The 25482-nt window shown below is 35.8% G+C and overlaps 3 protein-coding genes across 3 annotated transcripts; all 3 read right to left on the bottom strand.

The window, feature by feature from the left end:
• Positions 1-1550: 1550 nt before the first annotated feature.
• On the bottom strand, positions 1551-2501 carry LOC135270227 (olfactory receptor 5L1-like). Its single transcript, XM_064365594.1, has one exon. The coding sequence runs from the start codon at positions 2499-2501 to the stop codon at positions 1551-1553; it is 951 nt and encodes a 316-aa protein (XP_064221664.1).
• An 11646-nt stretch (positions 2502-14147) lies between these two features.
• Positions 14148-15092, bottom strand: LOC105713381 (olfactory receptor 5D14). Its single transcript, XM_021676281.2, has one exon. It carries the CDS (start codon positions 15090-15092, stop codon positions 14148-14150), a length of 945 nt encoding a protein of 314 aa, XP_021531956.1.
• Positions 15093-21464: 6372 nt separating this feature from the next.
• LOC135270226 (olfactory receptor 5D13-like) lies at positions 21465-22406 on the bottom strand. The gene has a single exon (XM_064365593.1). It carries the CDS (start codon positions 22404-22406, stop codon positions 21465-21467), a length of 942 nt encoding a protein of 313 aa, XP_064221663.1.
• Positions 22407-25482: the final 3076 nt, after the last annotated feature.

The following is a 25482-nucleotide window of genomic DNA, read 5'->3' as shown; positions in this document are numbered from 1 at the left end:
AAGTTACATCTTGCAGAGCATTTGTTTTCCTAAGTGGATCCTGACTGCTAAACACTCATGACAATGTGGACCAACTCACAGTTCTTGAAGGTTCTCCAAGTGCTCTAAATCTGCATATTAATTCCAATGTGCATACCATAAATTCACCAGCATCTACTTATCCATGCATTTAGTAAAAATAAAATTTTTTTTAAAACTTCTCATATGCCACTGATGATGAAATAGATAAAAAGTTATATAAACCCCAAGCCTCAATGACTTCATTTAGATACACAGTGAGGCTCTTCCTGATGTCAGTAAGTACACATACGTTGTGAACTTTTAATCTCAATGAAAGTCCATGAGATTAAAAGTCCAATCCAATATTAGAATGAAGGAAACCAAGGACTGAAAAAGCTAAATTAATTGACAAATTAAAAAGCCAGGGTCAAAACACCAATCTCGGCTTTGAAAAACTCAAACCTATTGCTTTTCTAATATTATTACAGACACAAAGAGAGAAGTTTAATTTAAACAAGTAAATCCAATGAGGAAATTGACATAAATCATAATGGAGTCACAAGGAAACCATCAATGGTGAATATAATTCAATACAGAATTAAGAAAAGAATAAAATAAAAGGCAGTTAAGCAAAACAATAAACACATGCGAAGAACATGAACAGAAGTTAAAATTCATCTTATAAGTGTCAGCAAGCATTTCTTCCTCAATGGATTTTAGGGTTAGTATTAAGATAAGCAGTAAAAATAAAGTGAGAGAAGAGGGTTAATTTAGAAATGCTGTGATTCATAATAATGGTTCTAAATTATTACCTATACATGTTTATTGTGTGTGTGTGTGCGCACGCATGTGTATGTGTGTGTGTGTGTGTGTGTGTGTGTGTGTGTAATGTAGATAGAGAGAGAAATACTAATTATGTTCCAGGAATTATTTTAAGCTCCTTGTACATGATACCAGCTTCTTTAATGCAATTTCCCTGGAGTCCTATGAAACCATTATTTTGGTCATCTATCAGATGACCTAGTACCCAAAGTTCCAATGACATTGGGCAATGCAATAGCAGCAACAAAATAATAAAGAATAAAACAAAATAAACAGGAAATATAAAAAATCAAAAATTGACAAAAACATATATATGCACAGATATATGGAATTCTCATTCTGTACATACTTTGATGATGGTGTAAATGTCATTATAAATAATGGAAATTTAATTTTGAAAAGAATTATAGTTTTCATAATGGATACTGAAATAAAGTGTAACTTGTTTGAGTTCTTCACTAGACTCGTGAAGGTTTTACAGCAAACTAAATGTGTGTATTTTAATAATACTGTTGCTCATATTCATTTAAAAGCATACAAATTTATTTTAAAGAAATTGGCTACAAATTTTGAAATATGTTTAATCCCTTTCCTTTAAATTTAAGGGACACAAGGATAAGTGAATAGAAAAAGACTCACTCATAACTACTGAGTTCCTTCTCTTCACTCCCACACTACACCACTCCTGTGAACCATCACCTGCTACAACTTAAGGATCCTGAATTGTGCTAATAAAATCTTCCCTGGAAGTAGATTTTGAAGCTCATCACTTTTCTGAGAGCTTCTTTCACATCTGTATTCCTCAGGCTGTAGATCAGGGGGTTCAGCATGGGAATCATGACCGTGTAGAACACGGTGGCCACTTTGTCAGCATCTCCACTGGTGCCTGAGCTGGGCTGGCAATAAACAGAAAGGAGTGTTCCATGGAAGACAGTGATGGCTGTGAGGTGGGAGGCACAGGTGGAGAAGGCTTTGCACCTGCCCTCTACAGAGCTCATCTTCAGGATGGTGGTGAGAATTAGCAGGTAGGAGGTGAGGATGATCACGATGGTAACACTCTCATTGAAAGTGGCCACCATGAACAGCAGCACCTCATTCACAGTGACATCAGAGCAAGCAAGACTTAAGAGAGGGGGTAGATCACAGAAGAAGTGGTTAATCACATTGGATCTATAGATGGGGATCCTAAGAGCTAAGCACAAGTGAATCAGAGAACACACCATCCCACAGAAGTAGCAGAAAGATACCAGCTCTACACACAGCTTCTGAGACATGATGACCAGGTACAGCAAGGGGTTACGGATGGCCACAAAGCGGTCATAGGCCATCACGGCCAGCAGGAAGACCTCAGTGACCCCACAAGTGCAAAACAAGTAGAATTGTACCATGCACCCCAGGAAGGAGATGGCTTTGTCCTTGTTAAATATACTAGCCAACATCTTTGGCACAATTATTGAGGAGTAGCAGAAATCCACAAAGGACAAGTGACTGAGGAAAAAGTACATGGGGGTGTGGAGCCGAGAGCTGACCTGAATCAGTGCGATCATGCCCAGGTTGGCTAACACCGTGACTCCATAGATGAGAAGGAACAGCAGGAAGAGGCAGACTCTGAACTCCAGGGCGTCTGATAGTCCAAGGAGAATGAACTCAGCCACAGTGGTGCAGTTTTCCTTGTCCATGTCTCCAATTTATATGAGAGTGGAGGAAAAAATAAACTTAAAAATTATTCTCTATTATGTAGTCTAAAATTTAGTTTTGGCTCTATCCTGTAAAAAGTTATCAGAAAAAGTAGAATAGTTAATTTTATCAGCAAAGAACTTTTTTTATCAGAAAAACTTTTGTGAAATTTTAAAAAGTTCTGTCATCGTATAATACAAGTGCATAAAATGTACACTTTAATTTGAAGATCAAACAAAAATATTAGTATTTATATTAATTTGTATAGTTCTTTTAATTAGTCTTTCACAACTGAGAGCTCTGCACTGAATAATAGGAATGAGGTCAAGTTATTATTTAATTAGTCTCCTTACTCTTTCAAATTCAAATTCAAATTCAGTATTTAGCCAACTCCAAATATTGGGATCCTAGAAAATAATATTTAGAATATATGATACCTCTCTTTGAATTTTTCACTACAGTGGTGAGAAATACACTTATTTAAGATATTAACAGTCAAGTGTTCATATTTTATTAATATATTTTAGATGAAGAAACTTATTTTATAATCTGTATTAGTATTTTCTCTATAAAATTAGCATCGTGATTTGGTTAATTACACTCTTCAGTGTCAGCCATGGTTCAGGGAATTGGTATTCTTAAGGACAACCTACTGTAACTATGACTCTTCAGTCTTTAAAATTTTTTTTTTTTTTTTTTTTTTTTTTTTTTTTGAGACGGCGTTTCGCTCTTGTTACCCAGGCTGGAGTGCAATGGCGCGATCTCAGCTCACCGCAACCTCCGCCTCCTGGGTTCAGGCAATTCTCCTGCCTCAGCCTCCTGAGTAGCTGGGATTACAGGCACGCGCCACCGTGCCCAGCTAATTTTTTGTATTTTTAGTAGAGACGGCGTTTCACCATGTTGACCAGGATGATCTCGATCTCTTGACCTCGTGATCCACCCACCTCGGCCTCCCAAAGTGCTGGGATTACAGGCAGTCTTTAAAAATTTATATGCTGGCCGGGCACGGTGGCTCACGCCTATAATCCCAGCACTTCGGGAGGCCGAGGCAGGTGGATCACGAGGTCAAGAGATAGAGACCATCCCGGTCAACATGGTGAAACCCCATCTCTACTAAAAATATAAAAAATTAGCTAAGCATGGTGGCGTGTGCCTGTAGTCCCAGCTACTCGGGAGGCTGAGGCAGGAGAATTGCCTGAACCCAGGAGGCGGAGGTTGCGGTGAGCCGAGATCGCGCCATTGCACTCCAGCCTGGGTAACAAGAGCAAAACTCCGTCTCAAAAAAAAAAAAAAAATTATATGCTAAATGAAATTACTGCTTTCAATCTATTTGAAGACCTGATCGAAGATGTGCACAGGAAATTATTAAGAAAAATTCCCACCGCCACATTGCAGTATTATTTGTAATACTAAAACTTAGAAATAAAGTATCAAATAACAGAAAGATGATCACAATTGTAGTATATATAATAAAAAAGCATGCAGTTACATAAAGGATAATTTTAAATCATTTCAACGATGTCAGTACATGACTGTGAAAAGGGATAAAATAGTTTAAAAAACAGCCAGAGTGTAGAGAAAAAATATTGCATATATTACAATAATGTATAAATATATGCATTTGTTCCATATAGACAAACAAGTTGAATCATATCCTTACAACAGCCAATAACATAAATATTTCTTTAAGAAAATCTATTAACTTGTCTGACTTATCCCAAAACATCATTACTATGGAGTGAAATGGAGAAAGAGGGTGAAATTTTTAAAATTAGGGACACACACTTTTCAGACCTTTGACACATAGCAAGTGTAAAGTGCGAGTGAGAATCCTCTCATTCTTTCATCTCCTGACCCTTGACAGATTCATACATCATTGTAGAGGCACCAATCAAGCACTCCAGGAAGAAAAAATTCTGGACTAGAGACCAACCCAACCAGCTATTTTTCCCATTCTTCAACTGATTTCAAAGATGGACAGCATGCATATTACTAAATGACAGACTGAAAATTTTAAAAACTGTTCTGATGACATTTTCTCTCTTAAAACGACCAGGAGAAGTGAGTTACATATCTTTCCCTGAGTTCAAACTAGTACATACTTTGAAAGCCCTTTCCTATTTTGAAATCTAAAGAAAATAATCAAGCTGTTAATTGCACATAGAGCAGTGATTGTTTGTCAAGAGTGAGTTTGATTCCAATGACATATTTGTCAATGTCTGGAGACATTTTTGGTTGTTACAAGAGAAAGGCAGTGCTATTGATATATAGTGGGGATGCTGCTGAACACTCTACGATGCCCTCTACAAAGCACGTGAGGGTCCCTGCCTGCAGCACACACAACAAAACGTTGTCTGGACCAACATTTCAATGGTGCCTTCATTGAGAAACCTGTCATAGAGGGGCGTTTCAACATGCTTTTCAATAAGACAAAGCAATTCCTCTTCTTTCTGCTTCAGAGGTGGTTCTCATGTCCATGTCACTCTATGAACAGTCCTATTCCTGTTATCTCTTGCTGCCACCCTCAGCATCAAGACAACTTTGGAGATAATCTCCATGCTGTCTTCATTAGGTTCTGCGGACAGAGTTGGCGTGATAGAGGGGAAAGAGAAAAGGCTAGAGAAAACAAGCGTTCATTCCAATTTGTTCACACTGCGTTTCATCTCACACTAATAGTTGTTTTAAGATATTTGGTACTTAAGATATTAAACAGGTTTCACTTCCCACCAAATTGTTCCTTAATACACAATGAGAAAAATATTTTCATTAAGGAGTGCTCCAAGCATAGCATTTTAAAAAATATTCTCTGATTAAGAAAAAAAACACAGATTTTAAAAATTACCTAATACTATTTTCTTTCTTTAGAATTCCTCCTTCGGCAATGTATGATTATAATAAATTACCTCCATGAGGAACAAAAGTCAGGCTTCTAGCTCCCGGAAAATATCACTATGTTCATTCTCAAAAATGCAAAACGTAGTTCAACCAGCTAACCTGTTGGACAGACATCGCTTCTCCTATTTCTGAAGACACTATGATGTAAAATGCTATGTTTTACATTGTGTGTGTGTGTGTGTGTGTGTGTGTGCGTGTGTGTGTGTGTGTGTCCCTGGGGGCCCATGTTTCATAACCTTCCCAAAACAATCACTGATCTCTGTGGGATATAAACAAGATATCAAGGAAACCACGATATCTTGGGACTCCAACAATTATTGAGCACTATGGCATATAAATGGGGTGAGAAAAAATCCAATTTGGTACATATTATTGTAATCTAACACAATTACATTCAGAGTTCATGATGAGTTGAATCCCTTTTTCTAAGGAGAAATTCAAGCCAACTGCAGAAATTTGCATAAGTAACAAGGAGCCGAACGCCAATCACCAAGATAATTGGGGAAATGTCTCTAGGGCATGTCAGAGACCTTTGTGGTAGCCCCTCCCATCACAGGCTCAGAGGTTTAGGAGGGAAAAATGGCTTCATGGGCCAGGCTCAGATTCCCTCTGCTGTGTGCAGTCTAGGGACTTTGTGCCCTGAGTGCCAGTTTCTCCAGCGATGACTAAAAGGGGCCAAGGTACAACTTGGGCTGTTGCTTCACAGGGTGGAAGCCTCAAGCTTTGGCAGCATCCATGTGATGTTGAGTCTGCAGGGGCACAGAAGTCAAGAATTGAGATTTGGGAATCTCCACTTAGATTTCAGAGGATGTATGGAAATGCCTGGATGCCCAGACAGAAGTTTGCTGTAGGGGCGGTGCCCTCATGGAGAACCACTGCTAGGGTAATGGGGAAGGAAAATGTGGAGTCAGAGCCTTTATACAGAGTGCCTATGGGGCACTTCCTAGTGGCGCTATAAGAAGAGGGCAACTGTCTCCCAGCCCCCAGAATGGTAGATCCACCAACAGTTTGTACTATGTTCCTGGAAAAGCCACAGACACTCAGCACCAGTCCATGAAGGCAGCCAGGAGGGGTGCTATACCCTGCAAAGCCACAGGGATGGAGCTGCCCAAGACCATGGGAAAGCACCTCTTGCATCAGCATGACCTGGATGTGAGACATGGAGTCAAAGGAGATGATTTTGGAGCTTTAAGATTTGACTGCCTTGCTGGACTTTGGATGTTTCTAGGGCCTTTGTTTTGCCCAATTTATCCCATTGGGAATGGCTGTCTTTACACAATGCCTGTACCCCCATTGTATCTAGGAAATTTAACTTACTTTTGCTTTTACAGACTCATAAGCTGAAGGGACTTGCTTTTTCTTGGATAAGACTTTGGACTGCGGACTTTTGAGTGAATGCTGAATTGAGTTAAGACTTTGAGGGACTGTTGGGAAGGCATGATTGATTTTGAAATGTGAGGATATGAGATTTGGGAGGGGCCGGGGCAAAATGATGTGGTTTGGCTGTCCACACCCAAATTTCATCTTGTATTCGCACGTGTTGTGGGAGGGACCAGGTGGGAGACAATTGAATCATGGGGGCTGGTCTTTTCCATGCTGTTCTCATGATAGTGAATAAGTTTCTTGAGATTTGATGGTTCTATAAGGGGAATTTCCCTGCACAAGCTCTCTTTCTGCCTGCCTCCATCTATGTAAAGTGTGACTTGCTTCTTGCTTCTCCTTGCCTTCCAACATGATTGTAAGGCCTCCCCACCATGTAGAATGGTAAGTCCATTAAACCTCTTTCGTTTTTGAATTGCCCAGTCTCTGGCGCATCTTTATTAGCAGCATAAAAATGAACTAATACACATGTATAGTATACTATATACACTCACATATATAGTAGAATGAAAACTTTTGTTAAATACTTATTCATTTTGTTCTTAGTGTACTACCAAACTATTATCACAAAATGCATCACTCTTGAGAAACAGTCATGATAGAAAAGCTGAAAATGCATCTATAAAAAAACATCATTGGCAGTACTGCCTTATATCATATAAACAACCCACTCACAAGAAAGCTGTTTAGCTTATCTATTTACCTTATGCTTAAAGCAATAGAAGGTGTCTTTAAACGTTGATTTAAATTTAAAATAGTTGGAATTAATGTCATGGTCACTATCAATAAATTGATAATATAAATGAGAAGCATTAAGCTTTTGGTGACACGTACTTAAACAACATAAGATAATGCCATAAGAATAGAATTGCCAAGTTTTAATACAATCAACAATTTTAAATTTAAAACAAATTTTATTATTATTTTAAATAAGTTTCCCAATGTGGAATAACATAAGATAGTCAATTATCACATAATTATACTTGGGGAAGTCTGCACTATGTGCAAAGCCTTCTCAAATTCTGGTAATCTTCCCAGAATTTGAGAAGCATGAAGGAAAACATCTCTTCCAGAACATATGTGTTTATTGTTCAAGATTTACTAAATATCTAATTTTTTAAAATTTTTTTATTATATATTTTAAGTTCTGGGGTACATGTGCAGATCATGCAGGTTTGTTACATAGGGATACACCTGCCATGTTTGTTTACTGGATCCATCCCTAAACTTTTAAAACATTGTAATCTTTTTAAATTTTCTTGAGAAAAATATAATTATTGAGTAATAATATATTAAGTTATGAACTGTGATTTTTAATATTTATAAATATAAGATGAGGTTAAAATATTTATAATTATTTTATATGAAAAATTACATAATACCTTCAACTTTCCTTGAATATTGAAAATTCATAAAATATATTCCTGGCATAATATGATGATTTATTATGTAAATCCTGTAATCAGTAATACAAATCAGAATTTTCAAAATAAATTAGTTTTTACATCATACGTTCATAGTGTGATGTTAACTATCAATAGCCCTAACACTTAACATTTGTGCCTTTATTGTTAATTCCATATAGCGCTTTACAATTTGTCTAACCCCATAAAAATAACTTTGAAATACATCTTAATTAATTTTTTAGAGAGTATGCTCTTTAACTCAGGGTGTGCTAATTACCAATCCTTCTTCATTGCCTGAGAAATAATCAAATAAGAACAGATTGTACAGACAATCTAGTTCATTCTTTATTCTGGAGGTGACAAAGTAGAAAAAACAGGGAAACTTTGACTTTTCCATTGATAAGTATATAAAGATCAATCTACCCATCCATGACTAGAACTCTGATCCTCAGACTCCTAGCCATGTATCCCTTTACCTGACCCCAAATCTGCCCCATGATCTGGATGTAGATATTAACATATTCCCTTCATTAATAACTATATTTCCATTAATAAGCCAACTAAAGACTCTACATGTATGAGAAATAGCCCAACAATAGTTAATTGCCACAAAGATATACTAGAAAGCAGTATCAAGATGAAACACATGAGAATGGGATTTAGGAAAATCTTCTCACCCAGTAATAACTGTAGTAAGACTCTGACTTGCAAACTTCCCTTTTCTTTAGGGTCTTCTCTGTCTCTCTCTATCTCCATCTCTATTTCTCCTCTCCCTTCAAGACACATTGGCTTTTAATTGTGTCCTTCTATTACCTATGAAAGAGAAGGACTAAAACCTTGAGGCAGTGCTGCAGTGTCAAGACATTTTATGAGAAAACACAAAACATTAATAGGAAAGAATTGTAACTTTTTTTTTTTTTTTTGAGACAGAGTGTTGCTCTATCGCCCAGGCTGGAGTGCAGTAATGGTGTGATGTCGGCTCACTGCAATCTCCATCTCCTGGATTCAAGTGATTCTCTTGCCTCAGCCTCCTGAGTAGCTGGAATTATAGGTGCCCGCCACTACATCTGGCTAATTTTTTTTGTATTTTTAGTAGAGAAGTGTTTTCACCATAATGGCTAGGCTGGTCTCAAACTTCTGACCTCAGATATTCTTCCCCCTTAGCCTACCAAAGTGCTGGGATTACAAGCGTGAGTCACCGGGCCCAGCCAAATCATTAAATTACTCTAATTATAGTGTCCAACACCTCTCAGATCCTATCATTTCTGTAATCGCTTTCTCTATCATAATAAGCACTATCTCTATTCACAACACCCAAGAAAGTTTTAGACCATCAAGAAAGATGTTGGGTTACGTGTAAAACCAGGATACTCAATGGTCCTCTCTTCCTATACTCATGAATTTGAGTATTAAAGACAATCTCAAAAGACAGTCTATCGGAAACCCAGATACTCTAATTAGCACATTTCCCAATACGTCATTTCACTTCTCTAAAGCATCTAAAATTTTATTTTAAACTAATGTTACATTTTACACAATAAGCTTTGTGTACCAAATGCAACTATTAAATAGCTATTAAAAGTTTCAATATTTGATTCCAGGAAATATGGCAGATGAAATCTTCTTTTATCTAGTTTCCACAGTCTTAATTAAAGCTGGTCCCTTCCCTTGTTTTTTTCACTAGAGAGTCGATTTCATCTCTATTTATTTCCATTTACATAAATACTTGTCTATTCTACCTTGACTTTTCCTCCAAAACTTAACAGAAGCAAGGCAATACACATTCCTAATATTCTCAAAGTTCTTCTATTTCCCCATCCTAGGTACCAGTTTTTCATGGGGAGGTTGTTCAGGAGTCAGGCCTTCTGATACAATGTTTTGCAGAAAGAGAGCACTTTCTGCTCTTTGCACATTCACACATATTTTTCAAGACCTGTTGAGTCCTCAGGGTGCATTTTCCTCCTCCGAAGTTGTTATATAGATTAAAATTCATATCAATCGGTCTTTAGAATCTCAAAGCAAACCTGCTGATGGCAAAGGTCGGAAGTTTCCAGGCTGTGAGTGATACAGGCATTCTTATATCTGCAGTTACAACCTAGGAGACATGAACCCTAGAGACTACCTATTGCCCCAGTCTCCTGAGGTCACAAAAAAGACAATTTAAATTAATCACCATCTTCTGATGTAATTCTAATATACTACAAAACCTGCAGAAAAAAACTTATAAGAGCATTAGGAACACTCCATATAAAACAATTTATATTTAAAAGTCCCCAGACCTCTGATAACTCCTATATATTTCTATACTTATGAGAATTTATGTAATTTTAAGATAATTGTTATCAGATACTGATTGAGTGACTTCATATGTTTAAATATGGTCAGAGTGTGTGGTATTGAAGAAGAGCCTACTAAAAGCTAAGACGGGTTCAGGGTGATCTCTGGATCCCCTACAGAAATTGGCCCCAACATGCGGCCATCCTTTACTGGCTGGAACATTGCTATCTCCTGAACTGCTGCAGCTGAGATCCTGGACCACTAAGGAAAGGCCTACAGAGGGCGGCTTTTTTTCTGTCAGTTTGGTGGATCTCTGCTGTAGGGGCTGGTTGAGAAGAGTGATAAGACCCTGTCTTTTTCTCTCTCTAAATTGGAATTGGCAGGAGAAAACATTTGTGAACTAGCTCTCCTATAAAAAGTGACTTTTGGTGTTCTTGTGATTTCTATTTGATAATTTTGATCTCAGAAATAGTCTGTTTTCTTTTTGTCTTTTTGTGTCATTTGTCATAAGGAGAGGAACCATAAGGTAGCACACACAGATACAGGTCAGTCTGAAAAGACTGAGGAATGGAGGCACATGATTTTAAGTAGCATTTTCTTTGTCCAAACATGCCAAGCTCTCATGGTTTTTTGAATCTCAACCTTGTTCCTTGGATTTGTGCTTGGAAAGTCCCATCCCAGTGTTGTCTGCCCAGCGTTACAGATTATCAGGTCAAAGATGGAAGGTGTCTCACATTCAGTGAGAGAGGAGAGACATGAGAGTGAATTTTTGGATCATGGAGGCTGCGCTTTCTGCATTCGCTCTAGGAAGACCCTTTGTATCCCTAGTAAAAGTTTATTCTAATCCCAGACAGTTACCTCCTGGTCTCTCCATAAAAAAGCTTGTTGGATTAAGTCACCGTTGGACTATACACACCAGTGAAGATCCTAATTATCAATGGAAAAAAGGCAGATATTTTGAATTAGAGACTTCTATATTTTAAAAAAAAATGTAGAGAACTCTCATTTTAAACAATTGGCCTATTGGTATTTAGGAGAAGATCAGATAGAATGATGAGCTAGAAAAGTATATGACTAGTGTAAAAAAAATTATCTTAACAAAATAAAAAAACAAACAGCAGACCTAGAGCAAAAGTTGAAATCTGCTTCCACTATAAGTCCTCCTGCTCCACCTGCTTACATCCTTTTTGATTCCCAGCTCTGTCCCTAACCAAGCAGAAAATCTACTGGATCTCTGGACCTATGATTTGAACACCTGGAAGCAGCATTTTTCTCCAATGATCTTGCAGTTTCCTCTCTGGTGAGCCGTCAGTGCCTTCAGAGCATGGTGATCCTGCAGTACAGTGGAGGCCAAGAGGCCAAACAGTCAACTTCTGATTAGAGTGTTTTAATTTTTTAACTTTTATTTTAAGTTCAGGGGCCCATGGGCAACTTTGTTTTAAAGGCAAATCGGTGTCACAGGAATTTGGTGTACAGATTATTTTATCACCCAGTTAATAAACATAATACCTGATATGTAGTTTTTCATTCCTTGATTGGAGTGTTTTTAGTCTTTGAACCAAACACCCATGCCGAAACTGCACCTAACAAAATCATCATTATATTCTTAATGCACCCAATCCATGTTTAAATTACTCCAGTTGTCTTAACGACATATTTTTCCAGTTAGTTTGGATCAAGAGTCAAACAGATATGGTTGTTATAGCCAGTTTACTTCATTATGTAACCATTCTTTGTGTGAGAGCCTGTCTGTGTCTGTGTGTGTGTACGTGTGTACCCGCATATGTGCATGTTAGGTAATTTTTTGTGGGGGAAAATAATAATAATAATGCAGCACTCTGTATTTTGCTTAGTCCTTCATTTTGTGTCATTTTATTTATATCTGTATCAATTGTTTTAAACTAATGCTGAGATCAATGATATTTATTAGCTTAGGTTCATTCTTTTAGTTTCTTTTAACAAAATAAAAATTTTTCATAAAAGGTTCTGACTACTGTCCGTTGCAGTCCATTGAGAAGCACAAAACTGGTTGATGATAACTGTTTGTCCAACTTTTAGTGATGATCATTCTGATCTCTGGATTCAGGTTGTGTCAACTTAATTAGTTCATCTTAAAATTACCCACAAACATTTTGCCTAATGATTTCTTGTCTGTTGAAATCATTACCTTTATTCATTTTTTTAAATGTGGAGTTCCATAATTGTGATTGTCTAATTTCATTCTTATGCCCTTATGTTTTTATTTCTTCTGAACGTCACCTCATTAATTGGTAGGTGATGCTGAAATGCAATTCACATAGGAGAAAAGAGAATATATATATATATAATCTAGTTATCTGTTTTCAGAGTAATGAATTAGTACCCTAATAATCATTGATATTAAACAATGGTTTATTCATTTTTTTCTTTTTTAGTATCTAGATTTAAACATATATGAGGACTTTAAATCAATTGTAATCAATATTCATTTTTATGTTTAAAAAATTTTTTTCTGACTACAAACCAGCGTCAGCCATTTCAAATTGCTTCCTATAGTCTCTTTGAGGCAATCTGATTAGCTGCTGACAGTATTCTAGCTTTCTGGAGCATTAAACTACCCAAAGCTCATCTTCCCTATTTTCTACCCTAGACTTCAAATTAGCCATTTCTCCAAGAAGCCCTAGTTTTGTTTATAGAGAAAATGTTTCTTTTTAGAGAAAATTTGGGGAATGTTCCTTGAATTTTTATAGCATTTGTTACCAAATATTTGTGTTTATTTGGTCATTCATATAAAAGTTAGAAAAAAATTTTTGAAATATGGTTTCTCAGTGTTCCCAGATTTAATGTTTATTTTCATTCATTTTGTATAAACTGGACTAGACAAAACTTGTAGATATTTCTGGACCTGATAACACTGGGAATGCTACATTTTGAGTAAGAGTATTCAAGTTCAATCTACACATATTGAAATTACACCATCGATTGTTCTTTCCAAAGGACACAAATAGTTTCTATTACCGCTCCTACAAATAGCCTCGGAAGTACTCGAGAATCCTAGATTTGGAGCCAACAGAGTTAAGTTCCTGTCTTAAATTAGCCACTTCGGCCATTCTAGGCTAGTTTCTTAAAGTTTTGCCGGATCATCTATGGAATAGATATAATTGTGCTTGTCCTGTTTACTTCTCAACATAAGCTAACTGTTGTAAGAGCAAGGCTTCTTAGTCAAATAATTCACAGAGCCCAAGGAATGGAGGTGTCAGAAAAGATTTTTTCCCCTGATACCACACATTATATCCACACGTATCCCCTAAAAAGGACACAATGCTTCAGAGACACACAACACAAATAACTTCAAAGGCAAGGCATTTATTGCCAGACACATTAACAAATGAAAAAAAAAATTCTTTTTTCTGGCGAGTCATCACCATTCTTCCAGTAACTTTATTCCACATGTTGAATAATCTATTAAGCTTTGTAGTATGTTTGAGGATTTGTTTTTAGAAACTTGAAGAAATCAGTGCTTTGTGGATCAAAATTATGTAAAATTTATCCTAGAATAAAACTCCTTGGCTTCTTCAAAGGATTTGAATTTATCAATTCACATGTCACAATTTCATAAAACCTCATATAAATATATGCTTTAGACTTTAGATATATTTTAGTCTCTGTTTGAGTTGTTCATTTGGATTGAAAACAACTTTTGAGATTGGTTCAGTGAAATGAAACTTTTGTGTGTATTAATTTCCGGAAAGCATCCTTCACGTCTTTGTTTCTTAGGCTGTAGATCAGAGGGTTTAGCATGGGGTTGACAACTGTGTAAAATACAGAGGCCACTTTGACTGTTTGCCGAGAGTTTTTGGAGTTGGGTACACAGTAAAGGGAAAGGATGGTCCCATGGAAGATGGTGATAGCAGTCAGGTGGGAGGCACAGGTGGAAAATGCTTTGTGGCGCCCACTGGCAGAACGTATTTTTAGTACTGTCACAAAAATAAAAACATAGGAAGTGAGGATGATCAGTAGTGTACTCACCTCATTGAAGGTGGCAAAGCCAAAAAGCAGCAGGTGAGGGATGAGTGTATCAGAGCTAGAGACAGCGATGAGAGCGGTATACTCACAAAAGAAATGGTTGATCACATTAGGTCCAGAAAAGTTTAGCCGGAGAGCGTAACAGAGGAGTACCAAGGGGCCAAACATGCCCCAGAGATATGACCCAGCCACCAGCAGGGCACAGAGCCTCTGTGACATGGCCACTGTATAAAGCAGAGGATTGCAGATGGCCACAAAGCGGTCATAGGCCATCACTGCCAGCAAGAAAGACTCTGTTACCACAGCAGTGCAAGACAGGAAGTATTGCATCATGCAGCTAAAGTAGAAGATGCTTTTATCTGCCATTACCAAGTTCTCAAGCAGCTTGGGAGTGACAATGGAAGAGTAACAAAAATCAACAAAAGAGAGATGACTCAGGAAAAAGTACATAGGAGTGTGAAATTTGGGGTTAATCTTGATGATTACTATCATCCCAAGGTTTCCTACTATGGTGATCACATACATGAGCAGAAACACAAGGAAGAGAGGAATCTGAAGCTCTGGGTAATCTGTGAAACCTAAGAGGGCAAAGGTAGGCTCCACACTCAGATTTCTTAAAACCATCACCATAATTCCTTTCAATGGGAGGAATTGTTCCTGCCAAAGCAAAATATGGGGTGAGAAATAATTATGCCGTGACTTTCTATGATTGAAAGAAAAAATGAGAAGTAGCAGTTATTGGATTTAGTTTTATCCAAGAAGAACATGCCTCATGCAGGTAGCTCCTACGTCTATATCAAACCAAGCTGAGTCTTTGAAGTGTCTTTGCATTTTTGCTACACTTTCTATTTTCATATATATATGTGTATATATATGTATACACACACACATGTGTGCATATGTGTGTGTATACAGTAGTATATCCATCCATACATTAGCTAGTAGCATGACATATGACATGCACATAACTTACAGAAAATTATTATACATATATAATATATATATAAACTAATAAAGATTCTGTGAAGAATGTAAAATACTTCAAACAACAACATACATTGATACTGTATTTGTTTATATAGACAAATTGATTAAAATATTTAGAATATGTCTCTAAGGATAAATGAAAATGTTGAAGAAATCTAGAAAAAGGGCACACTAATTCCACTTTTCACCAACTTTTATTCTATAAAGACTGCTTCTCTCCTTGAATATCTCAGTTGCTGAGGAGTTGAGAAGGACATGGCCTACTTTTGACTTCTTAGTGGAGTGGGCATTTTATTGGGGTTTATGACTTAAGGGTTAACATCTACCATAGCTCAGGTATTGCATAAGTATCTTGCAAGAGTCTCAAGATTTATCAGGTGAAGGTTCTCTCAACCCTGACTGGTTTTCAATTGTATAAAAGTTGCATACTAATTTAATATGAATATAAAGGAAATATGGATAAATATCCATTTCTAAGTAGCAAGTTTATACTATTCGTCATGAGATAATTGTCAATGGGTATGAGAATGAATATTCTCATTAGTGTTGACCTCATTTTTTAATGATATTGGGATCAGAATTGAATAACACAGTGATTTAAGATTTAAAAAATCAAAGGCCCAGTTACCATATCAGAAAGACACTATTTTCAGTTTCACAGAAAACCCAGATAAACTTACCTACTACAAACAAAGAAACAGACTGCCACCCTCCTGTCTCTGCAGGTTGAGTATACCTGAGGCACCAAGACTCTTACATTTAACTTTATTACCCAGGGACTCAAACTCTGGAGATCACCAACAACTTACTCTTCCCGAGCATCAAAACAGGCAATTAAGGCAAATGCCAAGTCTCTTATGTCACATTTAGTGACTGGAATTTTTTTGAAATTACGCACACACACACAAAAAAATGCAGCATGAAATTAACTATCAGGCTTTGCTTACACATAATTAAAATTACAATAACACTTTAAGTACTGCCTCATCTATTCAAAATGTAGTGTGCCTCTTGGATTTTGGCCAAGTTACTCCAACTTACTTACAAAATGACCCAAATGTTTATCCATTTGGAGTGGATCCCACAAGAGAAAACTTGTAACAAACTCATTAAGCAAGCAAGCTGCTGTGCTATTTATCCCGTATGGCACAGCATTATTATCATCCTTGAAGTATATTTATCAAGTAGGGTTGTTCAGGACTTTGGATAGGCCTTTATAGTGAATTACATGTCAGTCCTTTAGGATTTTAAAGAAAAGCAGTAAGTCATTCTGTGCATAGTGGAATCTTGTGTAATGGAACCATTAAGAGTTGCTTTCTGTACTAGTAGAATTAGATTGTATGACCGTAACTCATCTTACTCGCTTATTTTATGTCTATTTAGGCTGTTTCCATCTTTTGGTTATTATAAGCAATGTGAAATTGAACATTGTTGAACATCTCTTCTGATGTGAACGTGCTTGAGTTTCTTCAGAGCAGTTATTTGGCACAATTTTTCATGTCATAGGTCATACAGAAAACATTATTGTATAATATATAAGGATAAACCAAAAATAGTTTATTCTTTTTCAAATTTTAGCACCATTTTATTTACTTTACTTTTCTAATTAATTTTTATAGTTATCTTTATATTATGGATATTAATATTTTGTCAGTTAAATATATTCCAAAATTTTTCTCTCATGCTCAGATTTCTCTTTTCCATGCACTAATGGCATACATTTTAATTTTAATGTAGTTCCATTTGTTTTGCATTCTATATCTTCAAAATGTTAGCCTACTCTGATATCATAAAGATATTTTCCTTTATAGCCTTAAGAGAAGCCAACTTTTATAAGAATTCTTTATGGAATAATTAATATGGAAGGCAAGAATACATTGCTTAGAGAGATATTTCCACTAATGTTTTGCAAAGTTTTTACGTATCTTTGATCCCTTTGTTTGTGAATTTTGCAAAATTATTACTGAACCCTAAAAAAAAAATTGAGGCAATATACTTTAGAAATGCTGGTAGCGTTGTATTATTTTAATATTTCCAATAAACAAAAATTATTAATAGATCAATGTCCAAAAACAATTTTGCCAATGTATACAAAATTATCCACAAGTATTCTGAAACTTAATCCAAGCTGCACTAAACTTTTTTCCATCATGATGAATGAGAATCTGTCTAATCCAGAGATATTGTTAACAATTATATCCAGAAAACTAATGTTTGGATTTCTGAGATTAGGTTACCCAAATAAACCAAAATTTTCTGAAATGTTAATTACAATATTGAAGAACCTTTTCAAGGTTTCTGAAATCTAAATTAAGTTGGAAGGAAAAGGTTTCCAAATTGAACTTAACAGTTTTTAAAAATTAATCCCAAACCTAATAATGAGACATATTGTTAATAATGGAAGTACTGTTTTTGTGGTGCTGACAAATATAAAACAGTCAAAAAATTATAGAGTATCCAACTTTAACTGAATACTTAAAATTAGAAAAAGAAATGTTTCCACAGTACAATAATTAGCAGCACAAGCATTCATATAAAGAAGCATGGTCATCTTTGATTATATTACACCTGTTCTTTGGCTTTTAAAATATGAAATGGGAGCCATATTCTTCGAGGAGACATCACCAGAAGTCTTACCTAGGTAAACAAGACATAATGCTAAATATTATCAATTTAGTCTGAAATTTTTATTTCTTTCCATCTGTAACTCATCCAGTATGTATTCATTGAAGGCTGAAATTTTAATGTACTTTTCTAAGCATTGGAGACACAAGAAAAAAAAAAAACAGAACTTTTAACCATCTTGGAGCTTATTTTTACTGAGAGAAACAAATAAAAAATTATTCAATGAATTTGAAATATCACCTGCAGCTATGAAAGAACATTAATTAGGTTAACAGGACAGGGGTAACTGTCACATTATATTAGGTTGTCAAGGAAGGATTCTGTGAGAAGGTGATATTTGAATAGATACATAAATACTTTCATAGAAATATTCTTATTAAAATTTCTTTTAATGCTAAAATATTTTGAAGTATATTAACATCTGCAGAGATTAATTCACATTTTTGTACCTCATGCTACAAGTCTGTGAGTTCAGCATGGGGATTAACAAGGCATAATATATAGAGTTGACTTTCACGTTTGCCTGTGAGCTTTGGAAGTTAGTGCACTAGAGAGGAAGGATGGTGGTAATGTGGGAAAAGCATGAAGAACACTGATGTGCACTGGTAGAGAGTGACTTTTAGAGAAGTTGAAAGCTAAGAAGTGGTGACTATGGGATTCCTTAATTCATTGAAATTGACTAAAGCAAAACAAACAAACCAGAAAACCACTATCCAGATGAACTGATCAATCTGAAATGGCAACAGAATATTTATTTTAAAATACATTAACTGTGTATGCCCACAATAGGCAATACAATGAGAGAATGAGTGTCAGGGAACAGATTATATGCCCTGGTCTAACATCCTGCTGGAGGGATGGAGCAAAGCTTGAGGGACATGGTGACTGTATAATGCACAGGCCTTTCTCAACTCCTGTTCTACTAGTTTCCACTTGCCTTGTTCTGGAAAAACTTTGTCTGCAAAGATTTAAACAATGCAAAGAATTTATTTAAAAGGGAGAGTATGTATGTTAAGATGCATAAAAGAATAATGAAAACTTTTTCTAATTTAAATGCTTTCTTAAATGTTATGTTTTTAGAATTATTAAGTTTGTATCACTAAAATCATGTTATTGCCAGTAGAAAATAGGATAAATAAAAATTTGTTTTAAATGGCCTCTAGGGACTCTACACACAATTAGACATGAGTCTACACCAACAGAATTTTATCATATATATGTATGCTGGTGTTACTGGTCCTTGGAGCCTCTCTGAATATCAAAGATCTAAGGAAACATATATATATGTGTGTGTGTGTGTGTGTGTGTGTGTGTGTGTAATATCAAATATATATATCATATATATATTTTATTGATATATAAATATATATTTATTTGATTCCTTAAACATATATATATTACATTTCCTTATATATAAGGAAACATATATATAAATATGTATTTCCATGTATATGGGATATATATAAGAAAAATGTGTCCATATATATATATGTATATATATAAAATGTTTCCTTAGAGCCTTGATATTCAGAGAGGATCCAAGGACCAGTAATACCAGCATCACTTGAAAGTTTGCTAGAAATCCAGAATCCTCTGCACCAGAATGAACATTTACAAACAACCCTCTCAGGTGATTTGCATGTATGTGAAGGTTTGAAAATCACTAATTCGATTACCCTTGATATAATGGAAAGTCTAGTGATCTAGAAAGCTATCATAATGAATTAAAAATACATAAATAAACATTTAATTTTTACTCAGTTTTTTGTATTGTTCTTCATTGCCTTCTTCTTTCTTCTATTCATAAACTCAAGATCAAAGACAGCTTATCCTTTCTCCATATACAAGACAATATAGCAGTAAGTATGTAATAAACACATTTATTATGAAGGATAATGATTGATAATGCTTAATTTGTCATACATGTGTTGAAAGAGAGAGAGTAATGTTTTGCATCCTTTAATAGCACAAAACCATAGACACACACCAAGAAAACCACACAATCCAAGGTGAAATTAAAATTGAAAGTTTTCATTTTTTTTCCCACAGTGAACAAACTTTGGATCTCATTATCTGGAAACTGTGTGATACAATATATGAGTAATTGCTCAGAATTATGGTAAAGTTATCTGTGATCCATGGTGCACAGCTAAGAAAAATTAAGAATAAAAAGGTTTATTTTACATTTTATGGTTGTCTATTTGGTGGTATACTTTATTGTACAAGATGAAGTTGAAAGCTTTGTTTGATGTGAACATGGTAACTCTGGGTTAACAATTGCTATTTAATCACTAAGGTGATATGAAGCAATAATACCAGGCTCACACAGTCTATATCCTGGGAAAACTTGTGTAACACAAACCATGATTAGGAAGAGATAAACAGAGATAATATTTTGTCTAAAAAGTAAATAGAATTTATAGAATCAAGTTTAACACATAAATTTGTGAGAATTTTGAGATTAATATTTTTAAAAATTTTCATCTTGTTGGTAATCTTTCAGGAACTTCACATAAAATCAAGATTTTTACTTGATATTCAGAGTCATGATGTTTCACATCACTGCCTATGAAAGCACAGGAGGATGTCAGGGAGAAAAGAACAAAGAATTTGGTAGGATCTTAGAGACCATGTCCCAGCTTGTCATTACTTATTCTTAAAAATGCACACTCCTATTCAGCTTTTAAGATTTCCTCTGTAACCCTGACATTCTCATTACTAAACTAAAATTGAAGAATGTTTTTTAAAAAACTATTTACCATGGCAAAACATAAAACAAGAGATTTAGGTTTTATGATTTGATATTTACTTGTTATATAAATTCCTTAAGGCTGCCACAAAAAATTACCAAAAATTGGGAGTTTAAAACAAGTAAAATTACTTTCTTATAGTTTTCAAGACAGAAGTCTGAATTAAGGTGCTAGCAGGACTATACTGCCTCTGAAGGCAGTGGAGGAGAATCCTCCCTTGCTCCCTGGCTTGTAGCAGCAAAGCACAATCTCCCTCCATCTTCACATGACCTTCCTCTCTGTGTGTCTTCCTGTTGTCCTTCATTGTCTCTTAAAAGAACATCTTCATTAGATGTTCTTGGATTTAGGTCCCACTTTAATCCACTTAAGCTTATTATATTGACAAAGATCCTCTTTCCAAACAAGATTACTTCTGAGGTCCTGGGTGAACTTAAATAGCTTGGAAGACAACATTCAACCCACAGCACTTGTTATATTTTTGCTAAAAACAGAAGTTAATAAAAATCAAATGATCAAATAACTGGCTTCTTAAAATAGATTTAAAAATCTGACTGGTGAACCGACTAAATAATTTGAATTTTTCTTTACTAAAACAAAAAGCCTCAATATATACATGGAATTTATTTTTGGAACAAAGTCTTTAACAAAATTGTGTAGAGTGATTCATTAACTTTCTAACACTCTCTTTCACATCTTTGTTCCTGAGGCTATAGATTAAAGGGTTCAACATGGGGATGATGACTGTATACAGCACAGAACCTACTTTGACTATGAGCCATGAGTTTTTGGAGTTGGGTACACAATAAAGGAACAGGACAGTTCCATGGAAAATGGTGATGGCAGTCAGGTGGGAAGCACAGGTAGAGAAAGCTTTTTGGCGCCCAACAGCAGAAGGCATCTTTATAACAGCAATAAAGATGAAAATATAGGTAGTGAGGATGACTCCCAAGCTACTCACCTCATTGAATATTGCAATAACAAAACAAAGCACTTGACTGATGAAGGGGTCAGAGCAGGAGACAGAGACGATGACAGAGTGCTCACAGACAAAATTTTTGATGATGTTAGACCCACAAAAGGATAATGACAAGAGGAAATAGGTGAGTGTCAGGGAAGAGATTATACCCCATGTGTAGGGCCCCGCCACTAGTGATGCACAGAGCTTCTGGGACATGACAACCGTGTAGAGCAGAGGGTTACACATCGCCACATACCGATCATACGCCATCACTGCCAGCATGAATGTTTCTGCCACTGCACATACACAAGCCAAGAAGAATTGCATGATGCATCCTGTGAAGGAGATGGTTCTGTCTTCCACAACCAAGTTCTCCAGCAGTTTGGGTGTAACTGTGGTGGAATAACAGAAATCGACAAAGGACAAATGGCTGAGGAAAAAGTACATGGGGGTGTGGAGTTTGGGGTTGATCCTGATGACCATGATCATGCCCAGGTTCCCCAGCACAGTGATGGTATAGATGGTCAGGAAGACAAGGAACAGGGGCACCTGGAGGTCTGCATATTCTGAGAAGCCCAAGAGAATAAAGATGGCTCCAGAACTCTGATTTCCTTCAGCTAACATGATCGTTGTTGGAGAAAATCTGAAATTATAATAATATAAGTAATAATTATCACCTACACATATAACATTTACCCATGTCTCAGACTTGGTGCTGAAACATTAAAACATGTTGATTTAGATTTCCAAATAACACAATGAATTTTAAAATGAGTAGCCCCATTTTTTATTACAAGGAAACTGAAGCATATATAAATTAAGAACTTGTATGAGGTTAGACAGTTTTTTAGTGATGAGCTGGATTTTGAAGTTAACCCTGAATGGCAGAAGTTGAACTAGGGTGTAGTAATTCCTCCTTAGCCACAATACATTTTTTTTTTTTTTGAGACAGAGACTCACTCTGTCGCCCAGGCTGGAGTGCAATGGAGTGATCTTGGCTCACCGCAATCTCCACCTCTCGAGTTCAAGCTATTCTCCTGGATTCTCCTCCCTCAGCCTCCCAAGTAGCTGGGGATACAGGCACATGCCACCACGCCCAGCTTTTTAGTAGAGATGGAGTTTCACTGTGTTAGCCAGGATGGTCTCTATCTCCTGACCTTGTAATCCACTTGCCTCGGCTTCCCAAAGTGCTGGGATTACAGGCGTGAGCCACTGCACCCGGTCAAACATTTCAAGACTCCCAGTGAATGCCTAGTACCGACTGCCATATATATTATGTTTTTTCCCTATACATACATACCCATGAAAAAGTTTAATTCAACAATTAGACACAGTACCATATTAACAACAGTAACATAATAAAAGAAAATAATTGCCACAATATGCTAGCATCATTACTTTTGCATTTTGGAGCCATTATTTTTATTTTGTTAATTGTACTTTAAGTTCTGGAGTACATGTGCCATTATTAAATAAAATAAGGGTCATTTGAAGGCAAGTATTGTGATACTGCCACAGTTTATATACTTTTCTTCTTCTTTGTTAGAGATGATGAAAGAGACAGCTCCTAAGTCAGAGGCGGGTAGCATCTACAGAACAGGAAATCTGGACAAAGGGGTGATTCATGTCCAGGCAGGATGGAACAGAATAGTGTAAGAATTCATCATGCTACTCAGAAGAGCACAAAATTTAAAACTTATGAAATTTTTATTTCTAGGATTTTCCATTTAATATTGTCATACTGCAGTTGACCACAACTGAAACTTGGAAAGAAAAAACAGAAATAAGTGAGTACTACTGTAGTTTTCTTTAAGAGAGATAGAAAACTCTTGTATGGTATTCTTAAAAATGTTTTTTTCACAGTTCCAGCATTCTGAAGATCTGTGCTTTTCAATAGCACTAATTTTTTTTTTAATTTTGAGATGAAGTCTCGTTGTGTCACCCGGGCTGGAGTGCAGTGGTGTGGTCTTGGCTCACTGCAACCTCCACCTCCTGGGATGAAGGGATTCTCCTCTCTCAGCGTCCTGAGTAACTGGGACTACAGGAGCCCACCACCACACCTGGCTAATTTTTGTATTTTGAATAAAGACAGGGTTTCACCACATTGGCCAAGCTGGTCTCAAACTCCTGACCTCAAATGATTCACCCACCTCTCAATAGCGCTAATTTAACAATTCATATACATTTAGCACTAAAAATGACAAAGGATCTGAAAAGATGAAGCACTGGAGGAGACGGTATTGTCATAGCTACATGGCAGATGCTCAGTCTGAGGATCATAAGAATGACAGCTTTTACGAGTCACCACGGGAATTTTTCTGATTTTAAAATATACTTGGATGTTGAAGGAAACATAAATTTGCACATCTTCAACCTTTCTCTTGATTCCATCTTTATGCTACAATAATTGCATTAGTGCTCTAAAATAATGTAGCAACCTACTAAAATGATAAAGGTACATTTTTAACACATTATCTTACTCTTTTATTTTCTTTCCTTCATAAGTGTTTTATCACTTAGTGTCACAGATGCTCGTAACATTCATCTAGATCCCTTGTTTATTATCTTTTAACTTTTATTATTTTCTAAACTGGCAGGTTTACCCACCAGCCATTATTATGAGGAAATCAAATGTGATATATTCTGTTCACTATTATTTTATGCTTGTTATTCTTTCTGCAAGATTTTGAGAGGTTTCCGTATTTTATAATATCTTTTTATAATTTTCAGTGTGACTGTACTTAGGCACATGGAGAGCAAAAATGAGGATTTATGCCCCAGAGAAGGAACTAGAGATCAGAACCCAACAAATCGAGCCTTTGGGAAAATAGACTCGGTTTATTTGGCACTTAGACTAATGGGGAGTTTCCCACTTTAAAGATTTCAGGACTTGTGAAAGATAACACAAGATATGTCACTGACCTGAAGTCAATTCACCTGAAGATTATCTCCAAGGAAGTTTCCATTCAGAATTCAAGTATCACTTAAAGTATTAAGAAGTTAATAAATACAGCAGGAGTCCACAATAAATTTAAATGAGTGTTCCAATAATATATTTCTTATCTAATACACAGAAAAATTCAGGGAAAGGAGGAGAAAAGGGAGAGAGAGAGAGGGAGGTTTGGAAGCTGATTCTGCTTCCTAGAAACAAAATCTAGGGTTTATGTAGGCCTTCATGACCTTGGGATTTAGACCCTAGAGAATTTTTACTGAACTACTTATTTTTAGAACACAAACTCAGAAATTAGATTAAATATCTCCCTGAGTGGCATTTTGCAATAATGTAACTTCTTCTAAACCACTGAAGACAACATCTCATCAAGCCTATTTCATTAATTTATTTTAGAACTTTTCATGAAAAAAACCATAATATTCACATTGAAAACATAGTATCAATATTATAACACAAAGGACATGATAAATCAGTGAGAATGCAACAATTAATAGATAACCACTGTTAACATTTTATCTTTCTATCTTTTTGTATATATCTTGTATGTTTTTTGATATATGAACAATAGAATGTGTATTCTGGCTTTTTCATTTATCATAAAATAACCACTATTGTCCTCGGAACAATTGATTTACTTCATGAAAACAAATTTGTGTTTTCTTCTAAATATGAGCATGTCACTTTTCCAGGCTTATAACATAAACTCAAGTCTTGAAATATCTTTTTTGTCCACACCTTCTTAAAAAT

Source organism: Aotus nancymaae, unplaced genomic scaffold (assembly GCF_030222135.1).
Source record: "Aotus nancymaae isolate 86718 unplaced genomic scaffold, 86718_ANA_hifiasm-v0.15.2.pri h1tg000059l, whole genome shotgun sequence".
Taxonomy (NCBI): Eukaryota; Metazoa; Chordata; class Mammalia; order Primates; family Aotidae; genus Aotus; species Aotus nancymaae.
The sequence above is the reverse complement of the archived record's forward strand: the minus strand, read 5'-3'. Positions and strand labels throughout refer to the sequence as shown.

Bases quoted from the DNA above. Each gene is read 5' to 3' on its own strand.
- LOC135270227 (XM_064365594.1), bottom strand. From the start codon at position 2,501: ATGGACAAGGAAAACTGCACCACTGTGGCTGAGTTCATTCTCCTTGGA.
- LOC105713381 (XM_021676281.2), bottom strand. From the start codon at position 15,092: ATGGTGATGGTTTTAAGAAATCTGAGTGTGGAGCCTACCTTTGCCCTC.
- LOC135270226 (XM_064365593.1), bottom strand. From the start codon at position 22,406: ATGTTAGCTGAAGGAAATCAGAGTTCTGGAGCCATCTTTATTCTCTTG.